Source organism: Natator depressus, chromosome 8 (assembly GCF_965152275.1).
Source record: "Natator depressus isolate rNatDep1 chromosome 8, rNatDep2.hap1, whole genome shotgun sequence".
In the NCBI taxonomy this organism is placed as follows: domain Eukaryota; kingdom Metazoa; phylum Chordata; order Testudines; family Cheloniidae; genus Natator; species Natator depressus.
The window spans coordinates 94,414,044-94,441,160 of record NC_134241.1 but is presented as its reverse complement, the minus strand read 5'-3'; the positions used below and the strand labels follow the sequence as shown (position 1 = coordinate 94,441,160).

At 41.2% G+C, this 27,117-nt stretch overlaps 2 protein-coding genes across 2 annotated transcripts; one reads left to right on the top strand and one right to left on the bottom strand.

Moving 5' to 3' along the window:
• Positions 1–253: 253 nt before the first annotated feature.
• Positions 254–8,931, bottom strand: IFT25 (intraflagellar transport 25). The gene is made up of 6 exons (XM_074961704.1): positions 8,791–8,931; positions 6,305–6,416; positions 4,481–4,587; positions 3,606–3,674; positions 1,182–1,225; positions 254–741 (listed from the first exon to the last, which is right to left on the bottom strand). Exons 2-6 carry the CDS (start codon positions 6,400–6,402, stop codon positions 634–636), a joined length of 426 nt encoding a protein of 141 aa, XP_074817805.1. The 5' UTR covers positions 6,403–6,416; positions 8,791–8,931; the 3' UTR covers positions 254–633.
• LRRC42 (leucine rich repeat containing 42) lies at positions 8,884–20,166 on the top strand. The gene is made up of 8 exons (XM_074961697.1): positions 8,884–8,986; positions 10,326–10,813; positions 12,296–12,427; positions 13,557–13,675; positions 16,934–17,022; positions 17,115–17,228; positions 18,510–18,594; positions 19,239–20,166. The coding sequence occupies exons 2-8, from the start codon at positions 10,341–10,343 to the stop codon at positions 19,496–19,498; spliced, it is 1,272 nt and encodes a 423-aa protein (XP_074817798.1). The 5' UTR covers positions 8,884–8,986; positions 10,326–10,340; the 3' UTR covers positions 19,499–20,166.
• Positions 20,167–27,117: the final 6,951 nt, after the last annotated feature.

The following is a 27,117-nucleotide window of genomic DNA, read 5'->3' as shown; positions in this document are numbered from 1 at the left end:
CTATTAATATTTGTTTATGACAGTCATAGCATAAAGCAAAGGCAGCTGTGACCTGATTTGAGAAAATATTTATAGAGGCAATGAGCTAAATAGGAGCAATTAAAATATATTAAACCATCTCGAGTGGCTTCAGCTTGGTATTTAAATATTTCAGTAGAAGTTATAATCATCCTCTTTTCTTACCTAGGGTCCTCAGCTGATGTTAATGAATTTTGGAAGGACTTCTTTTAGGGTTGGGGGAATGACCTCAAGTTTGAATATTTCACACTTTTATTTTTTCTGTGAGGGAAATATTTTACAGAGAAACAAATATTCAATGGCATTTTAAAACAATGTATATTAAACAGCCTTTTAATATCAACATATTGCAATTCAGAAGTGGAATCAATTATACTCGTATGTTAGTGGTTAAGCAAAAAGCAATTCTTCATTTGTACTCTACATTGGAAAACTACAAAGGTATTATCAGAGTTAATGGTTGTACTGCATTACACATTAAATTGCTGGGGAGGGGGGAACATACTGGAGCCATACTTTAAAAATCCATTTTAATATAATGTTTGAATAATAAATATATCCTTTATGCTACAAATATCATTACAAAATATTTGAGGCAATTGTGTAAATTTGATATTAAATATTTTCTGCTACTCCTTCTGCCATCACTGTGTGCACTGAAACAAAATGATCAAAGGCAGATTTGATGATGAATCGCAAGTAGGTAGCTTGGAATTCAGGAAGCTGTAGAAGAGAAAAGGAGCTTATTATTTTCATTGTAATAATATAAATGTTCAACAAGCTTCTGCAAAGAAATTTAACATTTAAAATATAACAGAAGGATCAGGACATTTCTGCATGTCAGTTTCCAGAGCTTTCTTGGGTTAGAGGAATCCAAAATAGCCCTTCTCTTTCCTTTGAATACCTGGAACTCATGAAACTTTGAAGACAACAGCTGGACCAAGAGAGATTACCACACTTCTTCAGATAGATATTTAGCAAAGTTAGGAGCTCTAGCTATATGGATTTTTATACCATAATGTAGAAGCACATATCCAAGACCTAGGGATGTATCCAAATCTCTAAAATAACATGTATTGAGTTGCACGAATTGAAGGCATTTTTAACTAGTCTATCCACCCCTATTACATGTGGCACTAATGCTGCATGTTGAATGTACTCACATAAAATTCTTCCATTTGAAGCGCCCCTTCTGTGTATTGTAAATCTAGAAAATAAATTTTATATCAAACAATGAGTTAATATATATACACAATGCTGTGATAAGTTTCTACTGGACTTGAAAGTTCCTGGAAGTTAAGGATTGTGAGTTTACATTGTATGCAAAAATTATTAACAAGCTGATTAAAGAATACAAACCATTTTAGTAATGTTCCAATTTAAATATACGAACAATTAAACTGGTTTTTTAAATGTTCCAATGGGACATAAAAAACTGTGTTGCATTATGCTACTCAAATATGCTTTTAATTTTTGAGTATTAGATAAAATGTACAAGTAGTACTTTTAGCACATATATAGTAATTTATATCTTCAAAGTACTGTACAAACAATTAATCCTCACAATTGTCATTTATGGAATATAGGTAATATGAATAATAAATACATAAATAATAAAATAGCCCTATTTTATAGCTGGGCAATCAGAGAGCGAGGTTAAATAGCCCACCTCAGGTGACAGAGTGAATCAGTGACATAGCTGAGATTAGAATTAAGTTATGCCTGTTTGAATAGGACATAAAGGGCCAAACTGAGATCAAGACCCCATATTGTTAGGCACAGTTCTTTGTAACATCCTCAGTACACTAAATATAATTCAAAGACACAGGAATGAACACTTAATCTTATCACAGGATTTAATTTTTTCCATTTTTCTTACACGTGGCATATGGTTACACAGTTTAAAGAGCTCATCATCATCATACTTTCAGTGTTTTAGTATTATTTGTGGACTGGCTAAGGCTTCAATCCAGCAAACACTTATGCACATGCTTAACTTTAGGGCTCATAAGCATTGGCAGGATCAAAGCCTTTGTCTTTCTAGACAACGGTTTATTAAATGTCAAAAACTATATGACTCAATTTCTGTGATATAAAATATAGCTAACATTTTAAACTTTCTGCTATTCTAGTTTTCATCATGCCACCATTCTCACTTGATGTCAAAGGAGCCAACACAGAGCCCAATCCTGCAAACATTTATATATAGGGCCCTACCAAATTCAGTCCATTTTGGTCAATTTTATGGTCATAGGATTTCAAAAATGATAAATTTCATGATTTCAGCTATTTAAATTTGAAATTTCATGGTGTTGTAATTGTAGATGTCCTGACCCGAAAAGGAGTTTTTGGGGGTGGGGTTGCAAGGTTATTGTAAAGGGGGTTGCGATACTGCTACCCTTACTTCTGCGCTGCTGGTGGCTGTGGTGCTGCCTACAGAGCTAGGCAGCTGGAGAGAGGCAGCTGCTGGCCAGGAGCCCAGCTCCAAAGGCGGAGCTGCCGCCAGCAGCAGCGCAGAAGTAAGGATGGCATGGTATAGTATTGCCACCCTTACTTCACTGCTCCTTGCAGATCTGAGCCCTCAGTCAACAGCCACCACTCTCTGGCTGCCCCGCTCTGCAGGCAGAGATAAGGGTGGCATGGTACGGTATTGCCACCCTTACTTCTGCGCTGCTGCTGGCGGGGTGCTGCCTTCAGAGCTGGGCATCTGGCCAACAGACACTGCTTTCCAGCTACCCAGCTCTGAAGGCAGCGCAGAAGTAAGGGTGGCAATATCGTGACCCGCCTAAAATAACCTTGCAACCCCCCTGCAACACTCTTTTGGGTCAAGACCCTCAATTTGATAAATGCTGGTCTCCCCTATGAAATCTGTATAATACAGGGTAAAAGCACACAAAAGACCATATTTCACAGTGGGAGACCATATTTCATAGTCCGTGACATGTTTTTCATGGCCATGAATTTGGTAGGGCCCTATTGAAATCAATGGGACCACTCACATAAGGAAAGTACTTGTATGGATTAGGCCCATAGCATAACAGTTTATGCTTTTTTTTTTTAAAAAAACAAAACAGGGTTTCCTGATAGTTTAAATAATGAACATTCAAATATAAACCTAAATTTACAAAACTCAGGGTTGAGAGAAACTAACAAAAGAGTGAAAGTTCGCAAACAAAGATTAACCTCTGCCCCTATCCCCAAATACCTACTGAGCACACAGCAGTACCCAATTTAACATTATCCTGATATAGATTGTTGTGCTCTGGAAAATATTTTAACTCTCTCAACAAGGCAGTTCTATTGCTATACTGTTTCAAGTCACATGTTTTTTCACATATAATTTTAACGTGGATTTCCAGTATATCACGCTGGTAACATTAATGGAATATTCATTTTTTTTATGGATTATGTCCATAGTAATAAAAACAGCCAATCACAATCCTTTCCAGTATACCAAACAAATGTTATAAATAAAGTAAATAAACTTTATTCTTCTAAAGGTGTAGAAATATTAAGACAATGAGCAAATACATAAAGGCCAACATAATTTCCACCCAATCAGAGCTGCTCCACATTTGATTACTTACCTTTTTCAGTACACACTTCAAAATCTACTGGATCTTTAGATAAGCTTTTCTCAATCCTCAAACTCCGCACTAAAATATATTTAAAAAGAAATCAGCATAGACTGAGCACTGAAGTCTACCTAGTTTCATATTACTGTTTTACTAATAAGAAAAGTACTTAACATCATGTATGACTTTTCATCTTCAAAGAGTTTTACCAACGTTAGTTCATTAACAGTATCCTGTTGGGTATGTAGGTAATCTTATCATCATCCTCATTTTACAGGTGGGGAAACTGAAGAAGAAAGTTTAAGTGATTTGCCCAAAATCAGCTAAAGCTTGAGTTCCTAGTTCCTGGGTTCACAATACTTCTTTTTCTTTTTTATAATATCTTTTCTCACATGATTACAGAAATTTGACAAAATGTAAACAAAGGAGATAGAAGTTCATACTATGAAATTAAAAAGCAACACATTCAAAACAGATAAAGAGAATATACTTTTTGATGAAACAATTAATTTACTGAAGTGTTTGAAGCAAATTATTAATTATCATCATTTATAAGATAAATAGTACAATAAAGTTACATTAGCTAGGTTAAAATTATCAGGTCAATTTATCCTCATGCTTCAAGGCATAAATCAATCACTAGCTGAAATCGGGAAAAATAATTCTCTTCCTCAATATATCATAATGATATAATGCACTATTAAGAAAGATGTTCATCTTTCTCCAGCATATCCTGCTTCCCCAATTGGGCCATGCAACATACTGGACTCAAAGGATCACTGGTTTCCTGTCTTAGCTACATTCTTGTGGATTATTTTTTAAACTATTAGCTGCAGAATGTGATACTACTATGAAAATTAAAACATGAAAATACATTGCGTTCTTACCTAAGTAACACTGAATTGTGAGTTTGCTGATTTTTACACATTTATGAAAACTAATAATGAATTCCTGGGGGAACATTCCTGTTGTTGTCCAAAATGTTTCTGAACTTCTGTTGTTAAAAAAAAGCAACACAACTTTTTATTTGTTACATTAAGTACGATATATTTGTGAAAGAATGAGATCTGCAAAGTAATTTCTATTTAGGCTCCTTTGAAAAGGAACAATATACATCTGAAGATTCATTACAATATCAATGTTTACCATATCTTCTCTTTCTCTTACAAACAGCCTCTATTTCCTTTACTACTTGCAAGTCTGTTCATCACAGAATATTCCCAGATTCTTGAATCTGACTTCTCATTGGCCACTCAGTTCAACAGCCTGTCTAAAATTTGGGTTTGAGTGACTCTCACCTCGAAAGATCCTATTTAGATTAGCTTCATTGTCATTCCCTCCCTTCTCCTTTCTGCTGCATTTCCCATTCCCTCAATAACAACAACAAATTCTGGCAGTTAGACAATTCATACCTGCACATTACACCACGACTGACCCACCCATTATGATACAGTCTTAGTTACATGACTACATACTATTTTTCTGCAGAACCCCTGCTTCATTCAGTGCACAAGATGGATGGTGCTTTGGGAATGAATCAGGATTGAGCAGTGAAGGACGCTGTTGTCTGTAGGATCCCTGCTTCATTTGTTGCAGACGTTGAAGGTGTTTAGTGAATGCAGTGGAAGACTGTAGGAATAGAAAGGATGGTCATATTTAAGGCAGATGAATGCTGCCCTGGAGAAACGGATTCTATCCCCACCTCTGTCATAGATTTCCTAGGTGATGCTCGTCAAGTCACTTAAACCAAACTTTTCACAGATGGCAACTGTGATTCCTCATTTTCTAGGTGCCATCTTTAGATCCTGGGACTGAGCACTCACAGCTGCAACTGAAATCAGTGGAAGATGTGCTCTGAACACATAAAGTGCAATAAAATATTAAGTACTTTGAAAAATCAAGCCACATGTGTCTCCTATTAGGCACCCACAATTATTGGGCATTTTTTACCTTACTGTCTGTGTGCCTGAATTCCCTAGCTGTAAAACGGGGATGATAATAATGCCCCCTCATCTCACAGGGATGTTGTGAAAATTAAGGACTATTTGTGAAGCATTCAGATACTATAGTGATGAACACCACAGAAAAATCCATAAGGAAATTAATAAGAACATAAGAATGGCCATAACGGGTCAGACCAATGGTCCATCTAGCCCAGTAGCCTATCTTCCAACAGCAGCCAATGAACAGAACAGGGCAATTAACAAGTGATCTATCCCCTGTTGCCCAGTCTCAGGATCTGGCAGCCTAAGGCTTAGGGTCACCCAGAGCATGGGGCTGCATAATAATTCCGTCTTCAGAGGAGGCTTTGAATAACATGCAGTAAATTAGGCATCGGGCGACAAACTGAACCACAGGGATAAAAACAAATATTGAATAGCTGTGCATTAAGTGAGTACTGTCCATCCTGTGCACTGATTAAGGCACGTGTCCTGTGGAAAAATAGCTCGTGGTCACGTAATTAAATACGGTATCATATAATGCATATACATACAGGGACCAAAGTAAAGTTGCACTGGCAACCTTAATTTTGGTAATTCCTCACTTTTGAGTGCTTCACTTTGCCACCTTAATGTTCTTTTAATGTAATGTAATATAAAAACATAATAGCATAAAATCCAGTGAAAGAACAAATGAATGTTAATGATACCAAAGCACTTTATTTCTCCAACAACCTTGACTTACATAAAGAACCAAAAATCAAATCATACCCATCAATGATGTTTTCAGGGGGGTATTTTTCATCACTTGATGTGGCTAGAACAACTTCAGCCCCTGCAGAGCTAAGGCACACGTCTGTTGATTTCATCCTTTCTTGTTAGCCTGCATGAGATTAAAAAAAACCAAAAGAACATTCTTAGAATATCATTGAATGGGAGTGTCTGTCCTCTTGTTGCCTAGCAGCCAAATTCAGTCCCTAACAGGAATTCAGAGAAACCATGTTACACTCTTATGAGCAACAGTCTAGTCTGTCTCTTTTAAGATCTCTATGATTCAACCACCGATATTTCTTGAGTTACAGTCAAAACAGTCCCCTCACACCACACTGCTGCCCACAAATAGTTCCAGTTCTAAAGTAAGAGTAGCTGCTTGCATTTCTAATTGTATTCTTTATTAAAAGACTGAAAATGCATTTTACATAGTCAAAAACTCCTACGTTCTAATTAAGAAATATAGTGACAAGGATTTAAGTAAAAATACTTTTTAAAATCATGAGTGTTTGCTGTAGTGCTGCCAAAGTAACCAAACTCCTAATAAATGATACTATGTAAGTATGGTACTTTGTGCTTTTCTATAGAAATCCCAGAGAACTTTACAAAAAATAGTTAAGCCTTGCAATAAATATCTTTATAAGTTAAAGTATGCCTTTTCCCTTCTGGTATTCCCCCTATTTCCTCGGTATCTCTTCAGTTTCCCTATTTCTTTCCCGATTGTAGGTATTTTGGACCCTAATCCTGCAATGAGATCTATGTGGGTAGAGGTCCTGGGTCTTTATCATGAGAGTGAACAATGAATTATATGTGAGCTGGCAGGGTGATAAGACATCTAAAACAAGTCAATGTCATTTTGAGCTGAATACACAGAGGCATTATGTCACAGAACAGGGAACTGATAGATTCTCTCCATATGGCATTGCTGAGACAACAGAAATAACGGATTCAGTTGTAGGGAGCTGAACACCAAAAAGTTATAAACAGTTTGCAAGGAATTCAGGGAATGGCAACAATAATTAGGAGACTGGAAGGCCTTATTCAAGAACATTTAATAGAACAATGACTAGGGTGGATAACCGCCTGCAAGTGTTGGGAAAGGGTAACAAACGAAGAGAGAGAAGAATCATTTAGGGATGTCAGTGGAGGAATCTAAGAATAGTGGGATGAAACTGAGCACATGATAATTTAGGCTGAATCACAAAAAAGGTTTCCTAAAGGGGTGAGGTTGACTCTGGAATAATTTCCCATGGGACGGGATGTCCATCACTTAATTTAAATTTACACTAGTCCAAGCTTTGGAAAATATGAGGGACAGGGCAATTATACTAACCTCCATCATCTCCTGGCATCCCTCAGCGCCTCCCCATGTCCCCTCCAAATGCCAGAGCCGCCTCCCAATGCCCCACATCCCCTCAGTGCCTCCCCATGTCCCCTTCAAATCCGAAAGACCCCTCCCAATACCCCACATCCCCTCAGCGCCTCCCCATGTCCCCATCAAATCTGAGAGACCCCTACCAATGCCCCACATCCCCTCAGCACCTCCCCATGTCCCCTCCAAATCCCAGAGTGCCCTCCCAATACCCCACATCCTCTCAGCGCCTCCCCATGTCCCCTTCAAATCCGAAAGACCCCTCCCAATGCCCCACATCCCCATAGCGTCTCCCCATGTCCCCTTCAAATCCGAGAGACCCCTCCTAATGCCCCACATCCCCTCAGCGCCTCCCCATGTCCCCTCCAAATCCAAGCCCCCTCCCAATACCCCATATCCCCTCAGCGCCTCCTCATGTCCCCTCCCAATCCCAGAGCCCCCCCCAATACCCCACATCCCCTCTCCACGTCCCTTCCAAATCCCAGAGCCCCTCCCAATACCCCACATCCTCTCAGCGCCTCCCCATGTCCCCTTCAAATCCGAAAGACCCCTCCCAATGCCCCACATCCCCATAGCGTCTCCCCATGTCCCCATCAAATCCCAGAGCCCCTCCCAATGCCCCACATCCTCTCAGCGCCTCCCCATGTCCCCATCAAATCCCAGAGCCCCTCCCAATACCCCACATCCCCTCAGCGCCTCCCCATGTCCCCATCAAATCCCAGAGCCCCTCCCAATGCCCCACATCCCCTCAGCGCCTCCCCATGTCCCCATCAAATCCCAGAGCCCCTCCCAATGCCCCACATCCCCTCAGCGCCTCCCCATGTCCCCTCCAAATCTAAGCCCCCTCCCAATGCCCCAATGCATCCGATGAAGTGAGCTGTAGCTCACGAAAGCTTATGCTCAAATAAACTGGTTAGTCTCTCAGGTGCCACAAGTCCTCCTTTTCTTTTTCCACATCCCCTCCAAATCCCAGAGCCCCTTCCCCATGCCCGGGGCCCCTCCCACACCCCCATACTCCGGGCTCTCTCCCACAGCCCCTCCCCACGCCCCTCTATTACCCTGTCACCCCAGCCCCTATCTCCCCTGGGTCCCCGCCCCTGGCCCAGGGACTCGCCTCTTGTCTCGGGCGGAGACGCCGCGCGCTCCCGCCTGGGGCTCCCGCGGGCTCTCTCTGCCAGCGCGCGCGCTCCCCTCGCTCAGCTCCCCCGGCGCGCCCCCGCTCTCCCCTTTGTGGCCCCGGGGCGCTCCCGGGGCGGGACTGGCCTGTGTCGAGCCCCGGCCCTGCGAGCGGCCGCGCCGAGCGGGGGCAGGTAGGCCGGGGGTTCGGGCTGGGGGGGCTCGGGGAAACTTTCCCAGCGCCCGCGAGAGCCCCGGGCTCGGAGCGACGGACCCCGCGGGGCGGGCCCAGGGAAGGGGGCGCTGCCCCGCCAGGAGCGGGCGGGGCACGAACCTACCCCGGCAAGGGGAAGGGGCCAGGCCTTGGAGCGGCCCGAACGTCGCCCCGCCCGCTGTGGGCACCGGGCGGCTGAGGGGGCCCAGCCGCGCGCGGCCAGCGCCGGGGCAGGGCTGCGCGGGCCGGGCTCTGCGCCCTGCGGCACGGCCCCGTGCAGAGGGGCAGCAGACGCCGCGCTGGGGAAAGGTTCCGAGCAGGAGCCCCCCTGGGGCCGGGCAGCGCCTGTTGCATCCCAGAAAACAGCCGCTGACCGCCCGCGGCCGCCAGGTGGCTGCGCCGAGCCCATCCCGGCGTCAGACAACAAAGCCAGGTGCTGCTGCTGCTCCGCGCCGCCGAAAGGGGCAGACGCTGACCCCTGGGCATGCCGCTGCCAGGCGGTGGTGCCTGCAGACAAAGTGTCCCCTTTTGCAGGCCCAGCTGGTGTAATGGCAGTGCCCCTGAAAACCCCGCAGCCAGGCCGGCAGCGTTGAGCAAGGAGATGGGGCACGAGGCAAACTTCTGTGGCGCGCTCACACTTTGCCTCAGTCCTAATCAGTCATCATTTTATGGAGCAGGCCCCATGTGCAACGTACAGGACTATTTGTGTGCAATAGTTGTAATGTAATGAGCTGTCGCTCACAAAAGCTCATGCTCAAATAAATTGGTTAGTCTCTCAGGTGCCACAAGTCCTCCTTTTCTTTTTGAGTGGTGTGTGTAAGGCATAGCAAGCAGTGTGCTCTGCTAAATGCAATCAGATCAACACCATGTTAGTACTCACAAAAAAGAAAGGGAGGACTTGTGGCACCTTCGAGACTAACCAATTTATTTGAGCATAAGCGCAAATGAAGTGAGCTGTAGCTCACAAAAGCTTATGCTCAAATAAATTGGTTAGTCTCGAAGGTGCCACAAGTACTCCTTTTTGTGAATGCAGATGGACACAGCTGCTACTCTGAAACATGTTTGTACTGTTGATCAAGGAGTACTTGTGTGTGGAAAAGACCTGTCGTTCTGAAGCAAAAGTCCTGAGTTCTAGTCCCCATATTTGTTTTGCTGGCAGCTGAGGTGTATATGTATCATACGCAGCTTTCACTGTACGGTATGGGTACACTATAATGTGCTGCCTAGGGCACCAAAGGAAATTAACTTGGAATTGACTATTTTGGAAATATATATCATTTGTTTCAATTATTTATCCATCTCTCATTTTGTTTTTGCAGAAACTGTCAAGAGGAATGTCTTACTGCCTCAAGTCAGAAAGCCTTTTGGATACAGGCCCAATATATGTGCGTGAAAATGGGCACCTGTATATGGTAAATCAGGGTTCTGGAACTGTAAAAAATGCCACTCCAAAACCAAGGCCTTTTAGACTATTTTCCAAAGGATTCTCTGTGGAACTTTGTATGAACAGAGAAGATGACAGCGCAAGGAGAGAGAGAACAGATCATTTCATCTTTACTTATACTAAGGAGGGCAATCTCCGGTACTCAGCCAAGTCTCTCTTCGGTCTAGTGTTGGGTTACATTTCTGACAATGTTGATCATATTGATTCGTTGATTGGCTTTCCAGAGCAGATTGCTGAAAAGCTTTTTTCTGCTGCAGAAGCAAGGCAAAAGTTCACAGAACCAGTTACAGGACTCAGAGCACTACAAAAATTTACTGAGGCTTATGGAAGTCTGGTGCTTTGTTCATTATGTTTACAGAATAGGTAAGTGCATTCAGTTATGTAAATGTGAGTCTCCGCCAGTGTTGTTGCTTAAGTGTTTCATTTTTTTACTTAAATATAAACATTTTCTTGATTTGGATTATTAAATTATATGTGTTCACTCCATAAAGTATTGTTGGTAAATAGCGCTTGATTTAATTCTTATGTGTAATGCAGAACCCATAATACTGCCAGTTAATCCTCCAAATCCACACAAACACATTCTGCAATCTGAATTGAAGGATAAAACTTGCAGCTTAATTTTTAACATGCTAACATTTAGCATTTGTATGGTGCAGGATAGTTTTAGCCATGTCAGTCCCAGGGTATTAGAGAGACAAGATAGGTGAGGTAATATCTTTTATTGGACCTTCTGTTGGTGAGAGAGACAAGCTTGTCTAACTTAACGTACCTCACAGGGGTGTTATGTTAATAACTAAATTGCGTCTGAACTAATAAAAACCCTTCTCTATAAGTATTTAAACATTTATTTGGACTTGTGTAGCCAGCAAAACTTTCCAGCACACAGTCCCAGGGAGCTATTCCATGTCTACTATCGCATTTCATTTTAAGGGTATCAGTACCCCCAAGGCACGGGGGAGAAAAGGATAGCCTTGTAATTATATCACAGGTTTTGAAGTCAGAAGACTAGTATTACATTTTATTACTATTTGTATCTAGAGGTGTTGCATGCCCTCAATATTAAATGCACCTTGACCAGGGATGTTCTCCCTCTCCACTCTTCTCTGGACAAGTTCTAACTCAACAAGAAAAGTTTTTCCCTACAAGGCTTAAACTAGGATAATACCCCTCTAAAACCTTGTCCCTGGTGAAGTACCTTCCTATGCTCTAACAATTTGTTGGGGTTTTTTTTGTACATTCACACAGTTTATGGTCTTTTCAGTCCTTTAAGTATGAATCAGTATAAATCAAAGCATATAGGCTTGGATGCCAAAGGTGGCATGAGCAATATAGGAAAGGTTTAATAAAAAACATCAGGTGATCCAGGTGTCACTTCATCCTCAGAATGATCACATTTTTTGCCAGTCTACTCATGAACTGCCCTTTTCATGAGTGAAAGATGACTTCTGTTGAAGGATCTTTGTGTCTTCTTTATTTCTCTAGTCAAGGCTTTTGTTTTTGGCCATGAAACATCAGTTTTACCATTTGGCAAGCAGTGCTGCCGGAATTGGACTGATATAGCTTGAGATCTAGTTGTAATAGCTGTCTTTGCAATTTGAAGTCACTAGTTATGGAGCAAAGTACTTTTTGAGTCAGATCAGAGCCACAATGTTGGTCTAAGACACTGAGTAAGTACTTGAGCATGTGTTCCACATGGGCTGCAGCCTGGGTAGATAATGAAGAGAGCATGCTCATTTGGGGCATTTTTCACATGACAGCTGGCATTATGCCAATATGAGTAGGCACCTTCTAGGACTGTACCTTTAGTGCATCTAAATGTTGATAGCTTTCTGCTCTTTACAGATATCTGGTTATTTCTGAAAAACTTGAAGAAATTAAGTCTTTCAGGGAGCTGACCTGCTTGGATCTTTCCTGTTGTAAACTTGGAGATAACCATGAATTGCTAGAACATATCACCAAAGAAGCTCTGTCTAGGTATCAATTTATTTATATGTATAACTGACCAGCATTTTCTTTTCCATCACCAAGAAATTCACAGAATCACAATCACACTGTCTCTTTAAAGGAAAGTTTTACAGGCAACAAACACTTTTATTGGGGTTTTTAGTTGTTTATAAATTCTCTTCTTCAGGTGAAAAAAGCAACCATCAGAACTAATAACACAAATTGTATGATACCAAGCACGTATTGAGTCTTTAGACATGATCTACAATTATGAAAGTTTGAAAAAAAAGTACTCTACTATCCAATATAAAGACCAATTGTTTTGTATATTTTTCATTTTCTGTTTATATTATACACTCAATATATAGTAATATAATATATATTGCAAAACTTAGTTTTCAACTCTTGTAGACTTTCCCTATTAAATTTGCTTATTGATTTTTTGGGAGAAAACTTTATCAAAATAATCGTTTTAACTGAATCAGTATGTCAGCCTGAGATATTCCTAATTTACATATTTTGTCCAGTATGTGTTTGCTAAAATGTTTGTATAACAGTCTTTTCAAGCTACCAGAGATCTAAAAGGTAGAAAATTGTGGAACTTTATTAGATAGGTTAATTATGTTTATGAATTAATAACTGTTGTTACTACATAAGACTTCCATGCATTTGATTCAAGGTTGTTTTTAAAAGGATGCTGTGAAAGTGTATCTATAAATTTTTTGGGATGTCATTTATTCTTGTTTGCAATACTTCCTTGTATCTCCTACCAATTTTGTCCTTTCCTATATGTCAAGGAAGGATTTTCTTTCTCCAATTTTGAATGGGTTTGAAATTGACAAGCCTAATTGTCCTTAACTTCTAGTTACAAAGAATCTTATTGCCGGTGTCAGCAAGCTATTGTGTTCCAGTGTTGCCTGTGTCAGTGAAACTTTGGCAATAGTTTGTTAGGTAATTGCTTCAGCAGAGCCTTCAGAGGCAACAGGGAAAATACCAAAGAGGCCTCTTGTTTTATTGGTCCTTTTAATATCAGCAAAGGAGTGGTAGATTGAGAAGGTGTTAGGGGAAGATTGTAGACTTTTCACATGAAATGCTAATAATTTTACTAAAAACTTTGAAATTATTCCTTTACAAACTAACTTTACATTCCTTATCCTAGTGTAACTCGGCTCCTCCTGAAGGATAATTGTTTGTCAGATGCAGGCCTTCGCAAAATGACAGCACCAGTTCGAGTGATGAAAAGGGGACTTGAAAATCTGTCTGTATTAGATTTGTCTTGTAAGTGTGTCAAAGTGCCTCATAATTTAAATTTAGAAAAACATTGTTATTTCTCATCTAGGGTTCCTCCAAGTGAATATTGAAAGCAGACAATTGTTCAAAATTAGCCCCTGTATCAGGAGTGCAAACAAGGACTTCATCGACAACTTGCCAGAAGCCACATGTTGCACCTATAGCCTTATCCTGCTGAACTGAAGTCAGTGAAAGCAGAATCAGGCCCTTGATTGGCATAAATACAGCATTTAAATGAACATTTATGCATTCCAAAATGGAACTCAAACTCGTCAATATCCAAGCTGAGTGACTCAGTACTAAATTTATAATCTAAGTTTTGTATTTTACTATTACTAAATATGACATGAACCTAACAGTATCATCCTTTGTCTAGTCTTTCTGCTAGGGTGGTCACTATTCGACATGTAAACTTTTTACACGGAGAACAAGACTAATGGCTTGGCTACACTTGCAAGTTACAGCGCAATAAAGGAGCTCCAGGCGCACTAGCTCACTACCTGTCCACACTGGCAAGGCACTTAGAGCACTCTGACTCCACGGCTACAGCGCTGCTGGTACTCCACCTCGGCGAGTGGAATAACGTTTGTTGCGCCCTCGCTGGAGCGCCGCAGCGCCAGTGTGAATGAGGTGTTGCTTCCCCTAAAGTCAAGTGGCCACTCTTGTCATTGTTTGGAATCGGCTGTAGAAATGCGGAAATGCCCTTTGAAAGCTCCATTTCTGACAGCCGGCTGCTTATCTGCTCTGAGACAAAGCAAGCCATTAGTGTGGAATGCTGTGTGAGAGAGAGAGGCGGGGGGGGTCTGCTGCTGTCTGAACTTACAAGACAGCATGCTCTCAGACCCCCAAAAACCCACTCTCCCCCCACATACACACAACACGCTCCCTGTCTAACTCCAGCCCCCCCCATTTGAAAAGCACATTGCAGCCACTTGCATGCTGGGATAGCTGCCCATAATGCACTGCTCCCAATGCTGCTGCAAGTGGCGCAAATGTGGCCACGCCAGTGCGCTTGAAGCTGTCAGCGTGGACAGACTGCAGCGCTTTTCCTACTGTGCTCTCCGAAGGCTGGTTTAACTCAAAGCGCTCTACAACTGCAAGCGTAGCCAGGCACTAAGGTGACCGTCATCTTAGTCTCAAATACAACATCAAAAGAAAACTTTCAGGACTTGACATTAACAAAGGGTACTGATTATAGATGGGGCTCATAGCACCACCTGTTATGAAGGTTGCCTGTCACTTCCTATCATGTGTTCTCAGTTGCTCATAACTTTACCATACTTTATCCATTTGGGGTGAAATATTCTATGCTCAGTGTCTGATTTAGGCTGATTTCTTCTGGACAACTTCAGCCAGAATCATTCAGCCATTTCCAAGAACAAGGCTAGGGAAAAACGTTGTTTTGCCCATGTTAAAAAAATTTTTTGGCTACCTTTGCTTTGAAAAGTTCTATCACCTCCATGCTCTGGACAGAGACCTGAAATTTGGAAGATAGGGGCCTTTGGTGAGAGATGGGCCTTTTGCTGACCATGTGAAAATCTGCCCAAATTTGGCCAAGTTATAAGCCTTTGAAAAATTACAGTTTGCACATGCTCACTGAACGCTTTTTTTAGATTTAGCAGTTAAATTCCCTAAAATTGCATCTGCACTGAGCATGCTTCAACCTGGAGCTGAGTAGAACCTTCCCTGCAATTGCAGCTTTGTGCCGTGCTGGGTCTAAGCACCTGAAGTGAGATCAGGGAGCCTGTCTCCCCTGTGGTCTCAATGCTGCCCCCCACTGGACCAGTCAGTATGAAGGAGGAAGCTGTCTGATTCAGTTTTTTTTCCATTTTGCTATTTTCGGAAACCTAAAAAAATTGCACACAAAATGCTACTTTAAAAAACACTTCAGGTTGCAAAGTCAAGCACTCAAAAGTTAGCCTTAATTCTGATGTTTCCTGTCTGTGTAACCCTAATTTGGTCCCCTTGTGAGTATGCAGTATGATAGTCTTTAATTACATGAGCACTTACTATTTTTTTTTCTCACAGCACCCCTGCCTCATTCAGTGCATGCTCTGGACCTGCTCTGGGGATGAGTCAGAGTTGTATTTTGAAAGAGACTGATGTCTGTTGGATTCCTGCTTCATTTGCAAAAGTTGGAAGATGTGTAGTGAATGAGGCAGGAGGCTACAGAAAGAGAAAGGACAGTCTCTCAGTTAAGGTAGTTGAATACAGCGCTGGAGAACTGGATTCTGTCCCTGTGTGATAATGGGCAAGTCATTTAAAAGTCAGACTTTTCACAGGTGACTACTTCCTTGCATGTTCCTCATTCTCTGGGTGCCTGACCTGAGACCCTTGTGACTGGCTTACACAAGTGCTGAGCATTCACAGCTACAACTGAAGTCACTGGGAGCTTTGACTATATAAATGCTATATAATGCTAAATAGTTTCAGAAATCAGGTCCTAGTTGTTTCAAATTAGCCACTCAAAAGGCATGGATACTTTTGACCTTAATCTCTGTGCCTCAGTACTTCATTTGTAAAATGGGGATAATAATTCCCCCTCTTCTCACAGGGATGTTGTGAACATTAACAAATGTGTGAAGCACTCATACTATTGCGATGAGTGCCATAGGAAAGCTCATGAGAAAAATAATTCTGTCTTCAGAATAGGTTTGAATATTATGCAGTAAATAAAGTATAGGGCTACACATTGAACAAGGAGAAAAGAAAATATTGAATAGTTGCTCATTAAGTGAGCAGCCTCCATTCCATGCGCTGAATGAAAAATATGCAACCATGTAATTAAACACTGGATCATAATGCATACACCCCAGGGGACTGGATTAAGGTTGCACAGGCAGCCTCAACACTGACATTTCCTATCTTTTGGTGCTTGACTTTGAAACCTTACATTAAAAGAACATTAGTTTTCGTGTGCAATAAATGTGTATTTACATATGCACAAGTATGGCTTATTCATTTATAATGCTTAACCTAATTGAAGCGATCTATGAAAGCTTAATTTTGCTCTGAAGAGGAAAAAAAAAAACAGTTTCAAATAACTTTCAAAACATGGAGCATGTTAATAGAAATGTGCCAGAATAGCTTATAAAATATTTACCAGGGGAATAATTGGTTGCTTGCTAGTATAACATTTATATTGTCTTTTTTCCACGCCTACATCTTAATACTTTAAAAAAATCCGTTTTGCAGGACACACTTCTATAGTCATGAAACTTAATCTAATCTTTTTTGATTTTATAGGTAACCCTGAAATCACTGATATGGGAATTGGGTACCTTTTTTCTTTCAAGAAGCTGAATTATTTGGATATTTCCGAAACAGGTCTCAAGGTAAAACAGAGTTTCCACCCAAGTCTGTTACATATATACAGCATGATCAAATGCTCTTCTACACAATCTGCTTTATATTCTTTTTCCACTAGGATGTTAAGGCAGTCATTCAGAGGCTCCAGACCCAAATAAGCTTAGTTCATTCAAAAGTGCCTCTGAAAGAATTTGATCATAGTAACTGCAAAACAGAGGGATGGGCAGAGCAGGTATGTTCATTTTTTGTTTGTTTGTTTGTTTGTTGTTTTAATTTCCACCAAACCAAAGTATTTGTCCTTTTCAGTCACAAGTCATTTCACCCAGTGAGGTTCTATATCTTTTTAGTACTTAATTCTGAGAAAACAGATGTTAAAGAGCTTAGAGAATGAACATGTTCTGCATTCTTACATGCCAGAGGAAGTATCCAGAGGTTGCATTGACTGTTTGCTGACAGCCAGGATCAAACCTACATTTGCAGAGAATAAAGCAGAGTGCAGGTATTCTCACTTTGTCAAATAATGTGCTCAGACTGGGAAGTCTCTGCGTGCACCCAGTGAGGTCACTTGAAGCAAAATGAAGCATTGCATGCTGGAGCTTCTGTATGGGCAGCTTTCAGCTGCATTATAGAACTCTGAGCCACATTTGGATGGTATGACACACTTTGTTTACCCTTCTGTTAGGGAAATCGCAATTGCAGGGATTTCATTGTAACAGACTGGGGTATATCTATACTACAGAGACCGTATTGCCATAGCCACATCCCGATAACTATGCCAGCATAACCACACAGCGTAGACACAGCCTTCAGCAACTGAAGGGGTTTTGCGGTGGTATAGAAACATTACCTCCCTGAACAACGGTAGCTATGTTGATGGAAGTATTCATTCATTGAAATAGCTGCGTCTACCCTGGGATTAGGCTGGCATAGCTACATCTGTTGGGGTGTAGTTTTTTCACACCCCTGACTGAGATAGCTATGTTGACCTGACTTCTAAGTGTAGACCAAGTCTAATACCATGTCTGTGGGAGGAAAGTTGCACTAGTTTAATTAAATTGATTTTAAATCAGTCTAGTTAAACTGGTGCGACTTGTGTGTGTGCCATACCATCCAAACGTGGCTCAGTGTTCTATAATGCAGCTTAAAGCTGCCCATACAGAAGCTCCAGCGTGTAAGAGGAGAATCACAACCATAGAGACTCCTATTGTAATGGAAGTGTTGTAAGGGGACACGTTAGCTGCAGGTGTTTTTCTGTTTCTCCACGGTCCTTCATCTTGCTTCGTATATACATCAGAATTCCTGTTTGATAAGATAGTATTGGTAAGAATTGGAGGAAGGAATATTTTACTTAGGTTGCTAATACTAAAAGCTTTTACTGAAAACTAGTGTTGCTGTATAAGTCATCTCTGACGGGTAATAAGGCATAAAAAAGCTAAAGAGTAAGGTGTAGAGTTGTTTCTGATGATGATTTCCTTTAAGAAAATCATTCAAAATAATTTAAATCATGTTTCAGACAGTGTTGCAGTGGGAGCAGTTAGCTATGAAAACCGTCAAGCCCAAGGAAAACTTGAAGTCCAGAACAGCAGCTCAACACTTCTGTACGTAACTGTGTGAGGTTCTGAATAACTTGTTCATTAAATTTGTACATTATTTTTACACTAAACTTATTTAAAAAAACAAAACCAAATAGTGGCATATTGAATGTACACCTGCAGCCACTTGTGAAACTGAGCGTTTTTCACTTATACAACATCTTTAAAGTTACAAAATATCTAAAAAGTGATGGACCTTGCTTTTAGTGAATATATATTTTTTTATCTGATGGAATATGACTTAGGTAAATCCAACTCACTGACAGCTTGAGCTCAAGTGCGTTGAAACCAATGGGAGTCTGTTGGCCTCAGTGGGTTTTGGGTTAGTTCTTGAGGCAGGTGGAATCTGGTGACTCAGGTCATTTTCAGCTTGGTCATCTGACTTGTACAAAGTGATTAAGTTAAGCACAAAATCCTCCCTTTGTAATATGATTAGCACATTTCCCAACAAAAAATAATGAGTAATATAAAACACTTATGTGTTGTATTGATTAAATACAACCAAATATTGAAAAATTGATTTTATTTCTAAATATTAAGGATTTGTAGGTGTATTAAAACATGGCTTAACAAATGATGACTAGCTTTTGTGCCAAGCACATACTGAATTAGAGAGCAGGCTTAACTCTGTGTTTTGGGTTTTTTTGTAGATGGAAAGAGACGCAGGATAGAAGAACCAGTCAAGTGCACATTGGTGCAGACTAAAGCAAAAGCTTCTCAAAACTTGCAGTTCTATAAGGATAAAGTACAAAACTGCCATTTCCCTTTATTGAAAAAGGAGGCTGCAGCTAGCCACCAGTTAAAGAAAAATAAAGAGAAAGGTTTAACTGAACAAGAGAAAGAACGAACTTCAAAGCAGACACACACGTGCCTGACCATGGAAGATTGGGACTTGTTGAATACCTATTGATTCAGAAAGATTTCCCTTTTTTCCTGGTGGTAAAGTTGTTAGAAGTATCAATATGAATTTGTGTATGGAGAAAGGAGACAGATATTTTTTAAACAGCAGTAGCATAGCAGCAAATTATAGCTACTTGTGTTGGGAGAGGGGAGTGCTAGACCCAAGAGGTGGAGCGATGATCATTCTAATGTATATTTTCTATACATAATAATTTTTTCAAATAAATTTTGTCATCCTTAACTAATGCCTGTGACATGCATAACACATTGAGGGAAATGGTTCCCCTTAAGTCTTGCTCTGTACAGCATCCCCAGTGGCAGAAACTCATTATCACTTAGCCCGACTGCCTCTCTTCTGCTCAGTAGCACTCTACATAACAACAGTAGTGTAGAACTTGAAACTTACTTGGGTTGAGAGATTCTAGTTAGTCAGGTCCTTTTGCTAGTGTGAAAGCATTGTGGACGTCAGAGTTTGAAGTCATCAATATGGTAGCAAGTATGAGTCTGACTAATCTATGTTTGTAAAGTGTCATTTGATTGTATAAATCCTTATCTAGGTAGTACATACACCTCACCCTGTGAGCTGTACCCAAAATGCTGTGGATAGAGCCTAACAAAGAAAGGAGAATAAATTTATGGGAGGGGTGAGATATAAAGTTAAGTAACAGCTAATTTCCGGCAGACAATTACTTTGGAATCAAAATTGTAACATGGAAATGGGGAAAATATTGCAGTTTGGTGAGTTTCAAGATTAAACTCTACATTTTACTCTGAGTTACAGTGGTAGAGTTTATAGAGTTAATGTTCTCTTTTTACAAACCAATCAATGGCACTTTACACTTGTCAGTTAAGAGACTTTTGTGGATTGAAACATGTTTAAGCATGCAATTATCACTATCTAGAAATGTTTATATAGAAAAGTATTGATGTAGCTATGGGTAGTGTTGAAAACATGTTGAATTGATCTACTGCATCTAAAACAGTTCTAAATTATTCTGTGTAAATCTAGTGGAACCTCCTAACTCTAGTTACCTTGAGGTCTGTCTGTCCTACAAACACTGAAGCTAAGAACTTCAGTAGTGATTGTGGGTGCCTAACTTAACACCTTAAAGTTAGGGCACCTAAAAGTTGAGGCACCCAGAATTACTAATGACTTCTGAAAATTGTGGCATGATTATTAAGGCCAAAATTTTACTTCAGTTTGTTTCTTCTAGTAGCACTTAGATATCCCTCTGGTAATTCTTTCAAATAGCTGTTTTCAAGCCAGACACACTCAAGAAGTGCATCCTTGGAATTTGTAAGCAGAGTTTCTTTGTTTGGGGGGGGGTCTTTATTTCAACCTGCTAAAAAGACAGAAATATACAGTATACCCACATTCTCTGCTTGTTGTTCTACTGACATATTTGCACTCAAGTCACTACAAAGCAAAAGGATTGTAAAAACAAAGTAGGTTTACATGCATGTGCCATCCAGGAGAGAGTCCCAGCACCATCTGGCTTTCTCAGGGTCTCTCTGCAGGGCATGGATCAGCGTTCCCATCACACTCCCCATCAGTACCCAGCCCAAGCCAGGGAAGCTAATGATCCAACCAGTGGACCAAATTCAGTGATGAATCCTGGTCATGTGCCACCCTGAGGCATTTATGCTAAGAAGGTCTCTCCATCTTGTGCAAAGGTACTATTTATACTCCTATGCCTTTCTCCATCTAGGGAGTATCCAACTAGGGATACTAACAGTGGATGCCATGTTCTCAAAAAGACAATGCCATGTTCTCAAAAAGACAATGGCTGGAACCACCAAAAGCACCTGATTCCTCACCACCAAGCAGCCCATGAAATTGGCCTTGGGTCCTAAAGCCAATGTGGGCTTTTTTATAAATGCCCTGAGACTACTTGCTCCCTTTTAAGGACTATTCTCAACTGTTTACATAGGGAAAGCTGGAACAGGGTAGTACTGGACATGGAGGGTTTTTCCCCTTCTAAGCCTCCAAATTCTGTGCACCCCCCTGCTTTTAGGTTAAAGATCTAACAGATGAAACTATGTGCATGATAAGATGAAAGACAGACTGAAAGTCTTATACTTAGATTTGTTATGGTAATGTAGAGTGAAGTCTGACAAAAAAAACCCCAGGGTTGTTTTTAAAAATAATGTTGGTTAAATTCTTTTTAAAAATCAAGGCTTCAAGGCACTTTTTATGTTCCCAGCCTCAACACTGGTCACTAACTCTTCTCATCCTGTCACTTCTGCTCTTCTTTGGGACTAACAGATGTCATGGCTGTAACTCACCAGCAGTGGAAATCATAGTGTAGATGGGGTTCAAGCATTTCTACCACTATGTCATCTAATCCTACTCTGGCTTTCAGGGGTGGTGAGTTAGGTTTGTGGAGTTGGCTAGCGTAGACACAACTTGTAGTTTAAGGAGTGAAGCTTTAGTCTCCTACTCTCTTTGGTTTGACCCTGCAGGTAACATACTAATTCCCATTCTGACACACATGTCCTCACTGTCACATTTAGTCATCCTAAGGGACATTTGTACGTCTAGTTATTTAGGTTTCTTTATAGGCGGCGTTAAAAATATTTGAGGAAACAAGCATCCAGATGTAAGCATAGTGTAATGCCAACTCCTGTGTTTGATCTATGAATATTGATATCTGACCATCAAGGAACCTCTGTATACCCCACTAATTCTGGTGCACTGCCAACTACTGATGAAACTGAGGAGAAGCGATGTAGTTATTGCTTAGGTGAACACCCCCTGAATATAAGTAGACAGTACTATGTGATGGAGTTCTGAGTTCTCTCACTGGGAAAAGTTACTCAGCCTTTTGGTCTTCTATCTTATCCCTCTATACAAAACTACATTCTGGTATATCCTTCATGAAAGCTAAATTCACTCTTAAAAATGACTGCACAGCACAGCATTAATATTACCTCAGCTTTTGTGGACTAAAGCAGTGTTTCACAACAACCCGTCCGTGGACAGGTGCGGATCCCTGAGATCTCCCTGACAGTTTAGGAAGGCCGCAAGCTGGTTCCTGGTATCAAAAAGGTTGAGAAACACTGTTCTAAAACCACCCAAATAAACCCCCAAAGCCAATCCTGCTAATGCACAAATTCTTGGAAGAATTAAATGAGTGTGATGATATATTTAGGGTCATTTCATATTCTAAACTGTTGTGGGGTAATTGTTTTGCACTGCTAAAAAACTGCTCCTCTTCGCCAGTGGATGAATGAACTACATATATAATTCTGGTCAGTTTGAGGTTAGAGTATTCTCTGGGCTTGAAACATTCTATACTGATGTGCGTTATTCTTTGGTGATAGTTAGCTGCCTGCTGCACTGACTGAAATGATTTCTGGTACTATTATTGTCACACCTTCCCATATTCTCTAGATCAGTGGTTCTCAACCAGGGGTACATGTACCTCTGGGAGTACGCAGAGGTCTTCTGGGGGTACATCAACTCATCTAGATATTTGCCTAGTTTTACACCAGGCTACATAAAAAGCACTAGCGAAGTCAGTACAAACTAAAGTTTCGTACAAACTTGATTTTACTGCTTTCTATACTGTACACTGAAATGTAAGTAGAGTATTTATATTCCAATTGATTTTATAGTTATTGGTAAAAATGAGAAAGTAAGCAATTTTTCAGTAATAGCGTGCTATGACACTTTTGAATTTTTATGTCTGATTTTGTAAACAAAGAGTTTAAGTGAGGTGAAACTTCGGGGTACCCAAGACAAATCAGGCTCGCCACCGCTCTATATCCTCTTCTTTCTGAAACTCCAACTTTTTTTCTCCCTCTTCAGTCTACCTGAGCAATAATTTTAGCCAGCCACCATGCCTTGTTTCCACATACAGATTGGAAGAGAAAAAAAATCAAAATATTTCCTAAGGCATAATTTACTCCAGAACTGTTAGCAAAGCTAAATTCCATACTCTGCCTTGTCTTAGCACTCTGTGCAGAAAGTGTAGCCTAGTGAGAACTTGAATGATATATGCAAGGGTGCTATGCTGCTCTTGTATTGTTATGAGGTTTTTCTCAAGGAGCTACGGATGTCAAAAGTCAGAATTCCACCTCTCCCCTCTTATCTGTGACATGCCCTCCAACTCTAGTCCATACACCCTTTAGTTTCTCTTTTGTCATATCCCTCAAGATATACTTCTTCCATGATGCTTGCAAGAAACAAGTCTATAATGAAGAAATACTTAAAAGAGCCATCTAGAAATATACATGCTTAAAAACTAGTTACATGGTTAGGGTTACTGCTGTAAGCCCTATCCTTTCCCAGCCTGCTCCCTGTCTATTGATTATGATGCCTGATTTTGGCATCATGTCTAAAATGAGGCACTTGGTTCTTATTTGTTCTATAAAACATCTAGAACACTTTTAGGTGTTATACTACTTACTCAATATTTTTACAAGAACATAAAAATTGCCCAGAAAGATCAAAACAAGTGGTCCATAAAGGTCAGGATCCTGTTTCTGACAATGGCCAGTATCAGACACTTAGAAAAAGGTACAAAAAACCCAGTGGTAGACAGTTACAGGGTAAGATTCTTCCTAACTCCCTTTAGTTAGCGACTGGTTTATGCCCCGCAACATCAGGGTTTATATCCCTTCCAAACACTGATTATTTTAATCCTTACTAAAGTAACTCTGGATGTTCTCATCCATAGAAGTGACAACCCATTTTTTGAAACAGGCTAAACTCTTGGCCTCTGCGGTATCTTGTGGCAATGAGTTCCACAGGCCAATAATGTATCGTGTGATTAACAAGCCATTTTTATCTTAAAAAAAAAAAAAAATAGGCTGCCTTTCTATTTCCTGGAATGCAGCACATTAGGTGCAGCTCACTTGTACCTATGACACCGGGGGGAAAAAAAGCCATGAACCCTTAGGTGAAACACTTTTCATTATGGGCACTTTCAAGCTGTCACAAAGCATACCATAAGCATACATAAGCAAACAGCCTAGGACTTCAGAACCCAACTGGGACCTGATCCAACTTCCACTGAAGTCAACAAGATGCCATTGAGTTCAAGGGGAGTTGGACTGAGCTCATATGTAGGACAGAAGGACCAGCAGTGTTATCTCCACATCCTCCTCACTCCTCTTAAGAAGTGTGCAAATATTATTCCCCATCGATTGCCACAGAACACTCCCTTCTTTAATATGAGGAACACAGACTATGATTATAACGATTAAAACAAAACAGGCTTAATTTACCAACCCAATATCAGCTTTACTGAAGTGTTAAATTAGGGTGATTTTCAAGTCAAAACTACTGAGCATGACCTGTATTTCAAATCCTATTAATCTGCCATTAGTATTCAAACAGCTAGGAATCTCTAATTAATGTTTTGATCTTGGACTGGAATTCTTAAGCTCTGAAGTGAAAATATTTACTTATGCAACTAATGCTTTCTAACCACGTCTCCTCTTAGCTGGGGCACTAAATACACTGCAGCATTTTCTACAAACGGGGAAAGGAAGACATCCATTATAGCTTGGTTTTACGTCTCTGCAGGGATAGGTTACCACATACAGCTTTAAAGGTTGCTACAGTAGCTGTTCCATTACATAGTCTTTTACTGTGTCATTTGAGATAAAAGTATGAGTCAGAAAACAGTAAAGCCATTTTACAAAGGATGTTTCAGATCTACTGCTGTAACCCAGCTACAAGCAACAATCAACATTCTCCATTTACACAAGTCATGGGGACACCCATAGTTTTAGATTGCACAGGCCACAGAGAAAAGGAACGGACTGACATATGCACGGAGGTGGTGGTGGGACTAGGGAAAATACTGACTGATGCTTATTTCTGGCTTATAAACATAGATCTATTGTATTTACTATAAAGCTGTGCGTCTTTCAAGCCTAACATCCCTAATCAGGAATGCACTGGCTGAGATTTTCAAAGCAGTCTAAAGGGATTGCATCTTTCTTTAATTCCAGTGGAAGACACCTGCGTAAACTTCTTAGACTGCTCTGGAAGTCGCAGCCACTGAGCGGGCGATGGTGATTTCACTGGTGTGCGAACAGTTAATGGGCTCGGTGTCACACAGAAGCAGATGAGATACCTGATTTTTCTGTGGCCCACTTCTCCAAGGGCTGCCACTGAACCGGTTTTATTTTCTCATTTCGATACTTCCTGGTACAAGCCATACAGTAGCCGCCTAACCCTGTGGTTGCCCTGAGAGTAGAAAGCTGCCACTCCACAGCTATATCTTTCTAAGAGATTAAACATACTTTAAATCCTAGCACAAGGCGTACATTGGCAGTAACAAGTTATATGAAGAGAGAAAGTGGGGTTCATTCTTCCGTCACAGGGCACCTCCGCCGCTTCCATCTTGCTCTGTGTACACAGACTGCCTAGACTCTGCTTGTAAACCCCACCTGTGGTTTATTTACATCCTCCCCCCACCTTATCTACAACAACATATAATCCTCACCCCCTGAGGCCCGGGACAGGAGAGGGAGGAGCTCTCTCTGGGCTCTGGTGCTCTCCCCCTCCCCCTCCTTGCCCACTTCCTTCCTGTATCGTGTTCTACTCCCTGAGCTAATGTGTTAACTAATGTTTTAATTATCTCCGAGTCTGACCCATTCTAATCTGTCAATTAGGCACAGTTTCGTCCCCCAGTTTTACTCTGGGGCAATTTAATTGGTGATCCAAGTGCAGGTACTGTCATTGTTGCCCAGCACTGTGTCCCACAGCTCCCGTGCTCACCTGACAAAGATTTTTCTTACCCCACACTCTCCCTCCCTTATCAGAAGGGCTTCCTTGTGGGGTTCTTCCTCTGTATTCAGGATGATTATCCAGGCCCTCCTTATAGGGTCTGCCCTTCTCCACTGGCAGAACACACACTTAGAATTGTGGGGACAACCTCCACCCACTGTTCTGGCCCACAGACCCTCACACCATTAGCCCCCCAGAGTGCCCCTTGTCCTACTCTCACCCCTTCTGTCTTGTGATGGGACCAGTGGGCTCCCCCCCATGCCCTGGTTCTCCTATCCCGCCAAACTTAACCTGAGCTTTTTCCCCTTGGTGTACCTGTCAGGTGGTTCGAAGGGCTACCCAACCCACATTAAGGAGCTCAGGTTATCTTTACCCACTGGGCCTATGTCCTTATTTTCCATTCCTGCCCCTTCAGTGTCTCAGGGCTCTCCCCTTATATCTTGGCATGCATTCTCTTGTCTAGTAGTGTCTACACCTTCCACCTTGTTTTCCTTCCTGTCCCCCTCAGTCTCTAGGGTAACTCTCTTGTCTTGGCTTGTCTCTTCTTGTCAAGAGGCATTTCCCTACCTGGGACCCCCCAATGCCAGCTTGTCTTCCCAAAAAGAAGGTCCTCCAGTTGGTGCCCAACACAACAGGGAGGTGTAACCTATCTACTACCCCTACTTGTTTCCAAGTGAGCATCCCATGGACCTCCAGGGTACCTCTGCCACAGGGCAGTGCTATTTATCCCTATGGACACACACTAATTTCAGACTACCTGGAACCATCCAGTGGGGTTTAACCAATTCCCGCTGGACCAGAAAGCAAGGTGGGGCTGTGTCTACCAGGCCCCTTTAACACTTCCTCCCCACCATCACAGAAATGGTTGACAGTTTATTTTCTTT

Bases quoted from the DNA above. Each gene is read 5' to 3' on its own strand.
- LRRC42 (XM_074961697.1), top strand. From the start codon at position 10,341: ATGTCTTACTGCCTCAAGTCAGAAAGCCTTTTGGATACAGGCCCAATA. The intron at 17,229-18,509 runs GTATGTTCATTT...ATCATGTTTCAG, and splicing joins CAGAGGGATGGGCAGAGCAG to ACAGTGTTGCAGTGGGAGCA. The intron at 18,595-19,238 runs GTACGTAACTGT...GTTTTTTTGTAG, and splicing joins AACAGCAGCTCAACACTTCT to ATGGAAAGAGACGCAGGATA.
- IFT25 (XM_074961704.1), bottom strand. From the start codon at position 6,402: ATGAAATCAACAGACGTGTGCCTTAGCTCTGCAGGGGCTGAAGTTGTT. The intron at 4,588-6,304 runs GTATGATTTGAT...TTTTAACAACAG, and splicing joins CCTGAAAACATCATTGATGG to AAGTTCAGAAACATTTTGGA. The intron at 3,675-4,480 runs GTAAGAACGCAA...AATATATTTTAG, and splicing joins CACAATTCAGTGTTACTTAG to TGCGGAGTTTGAGGATTGAG.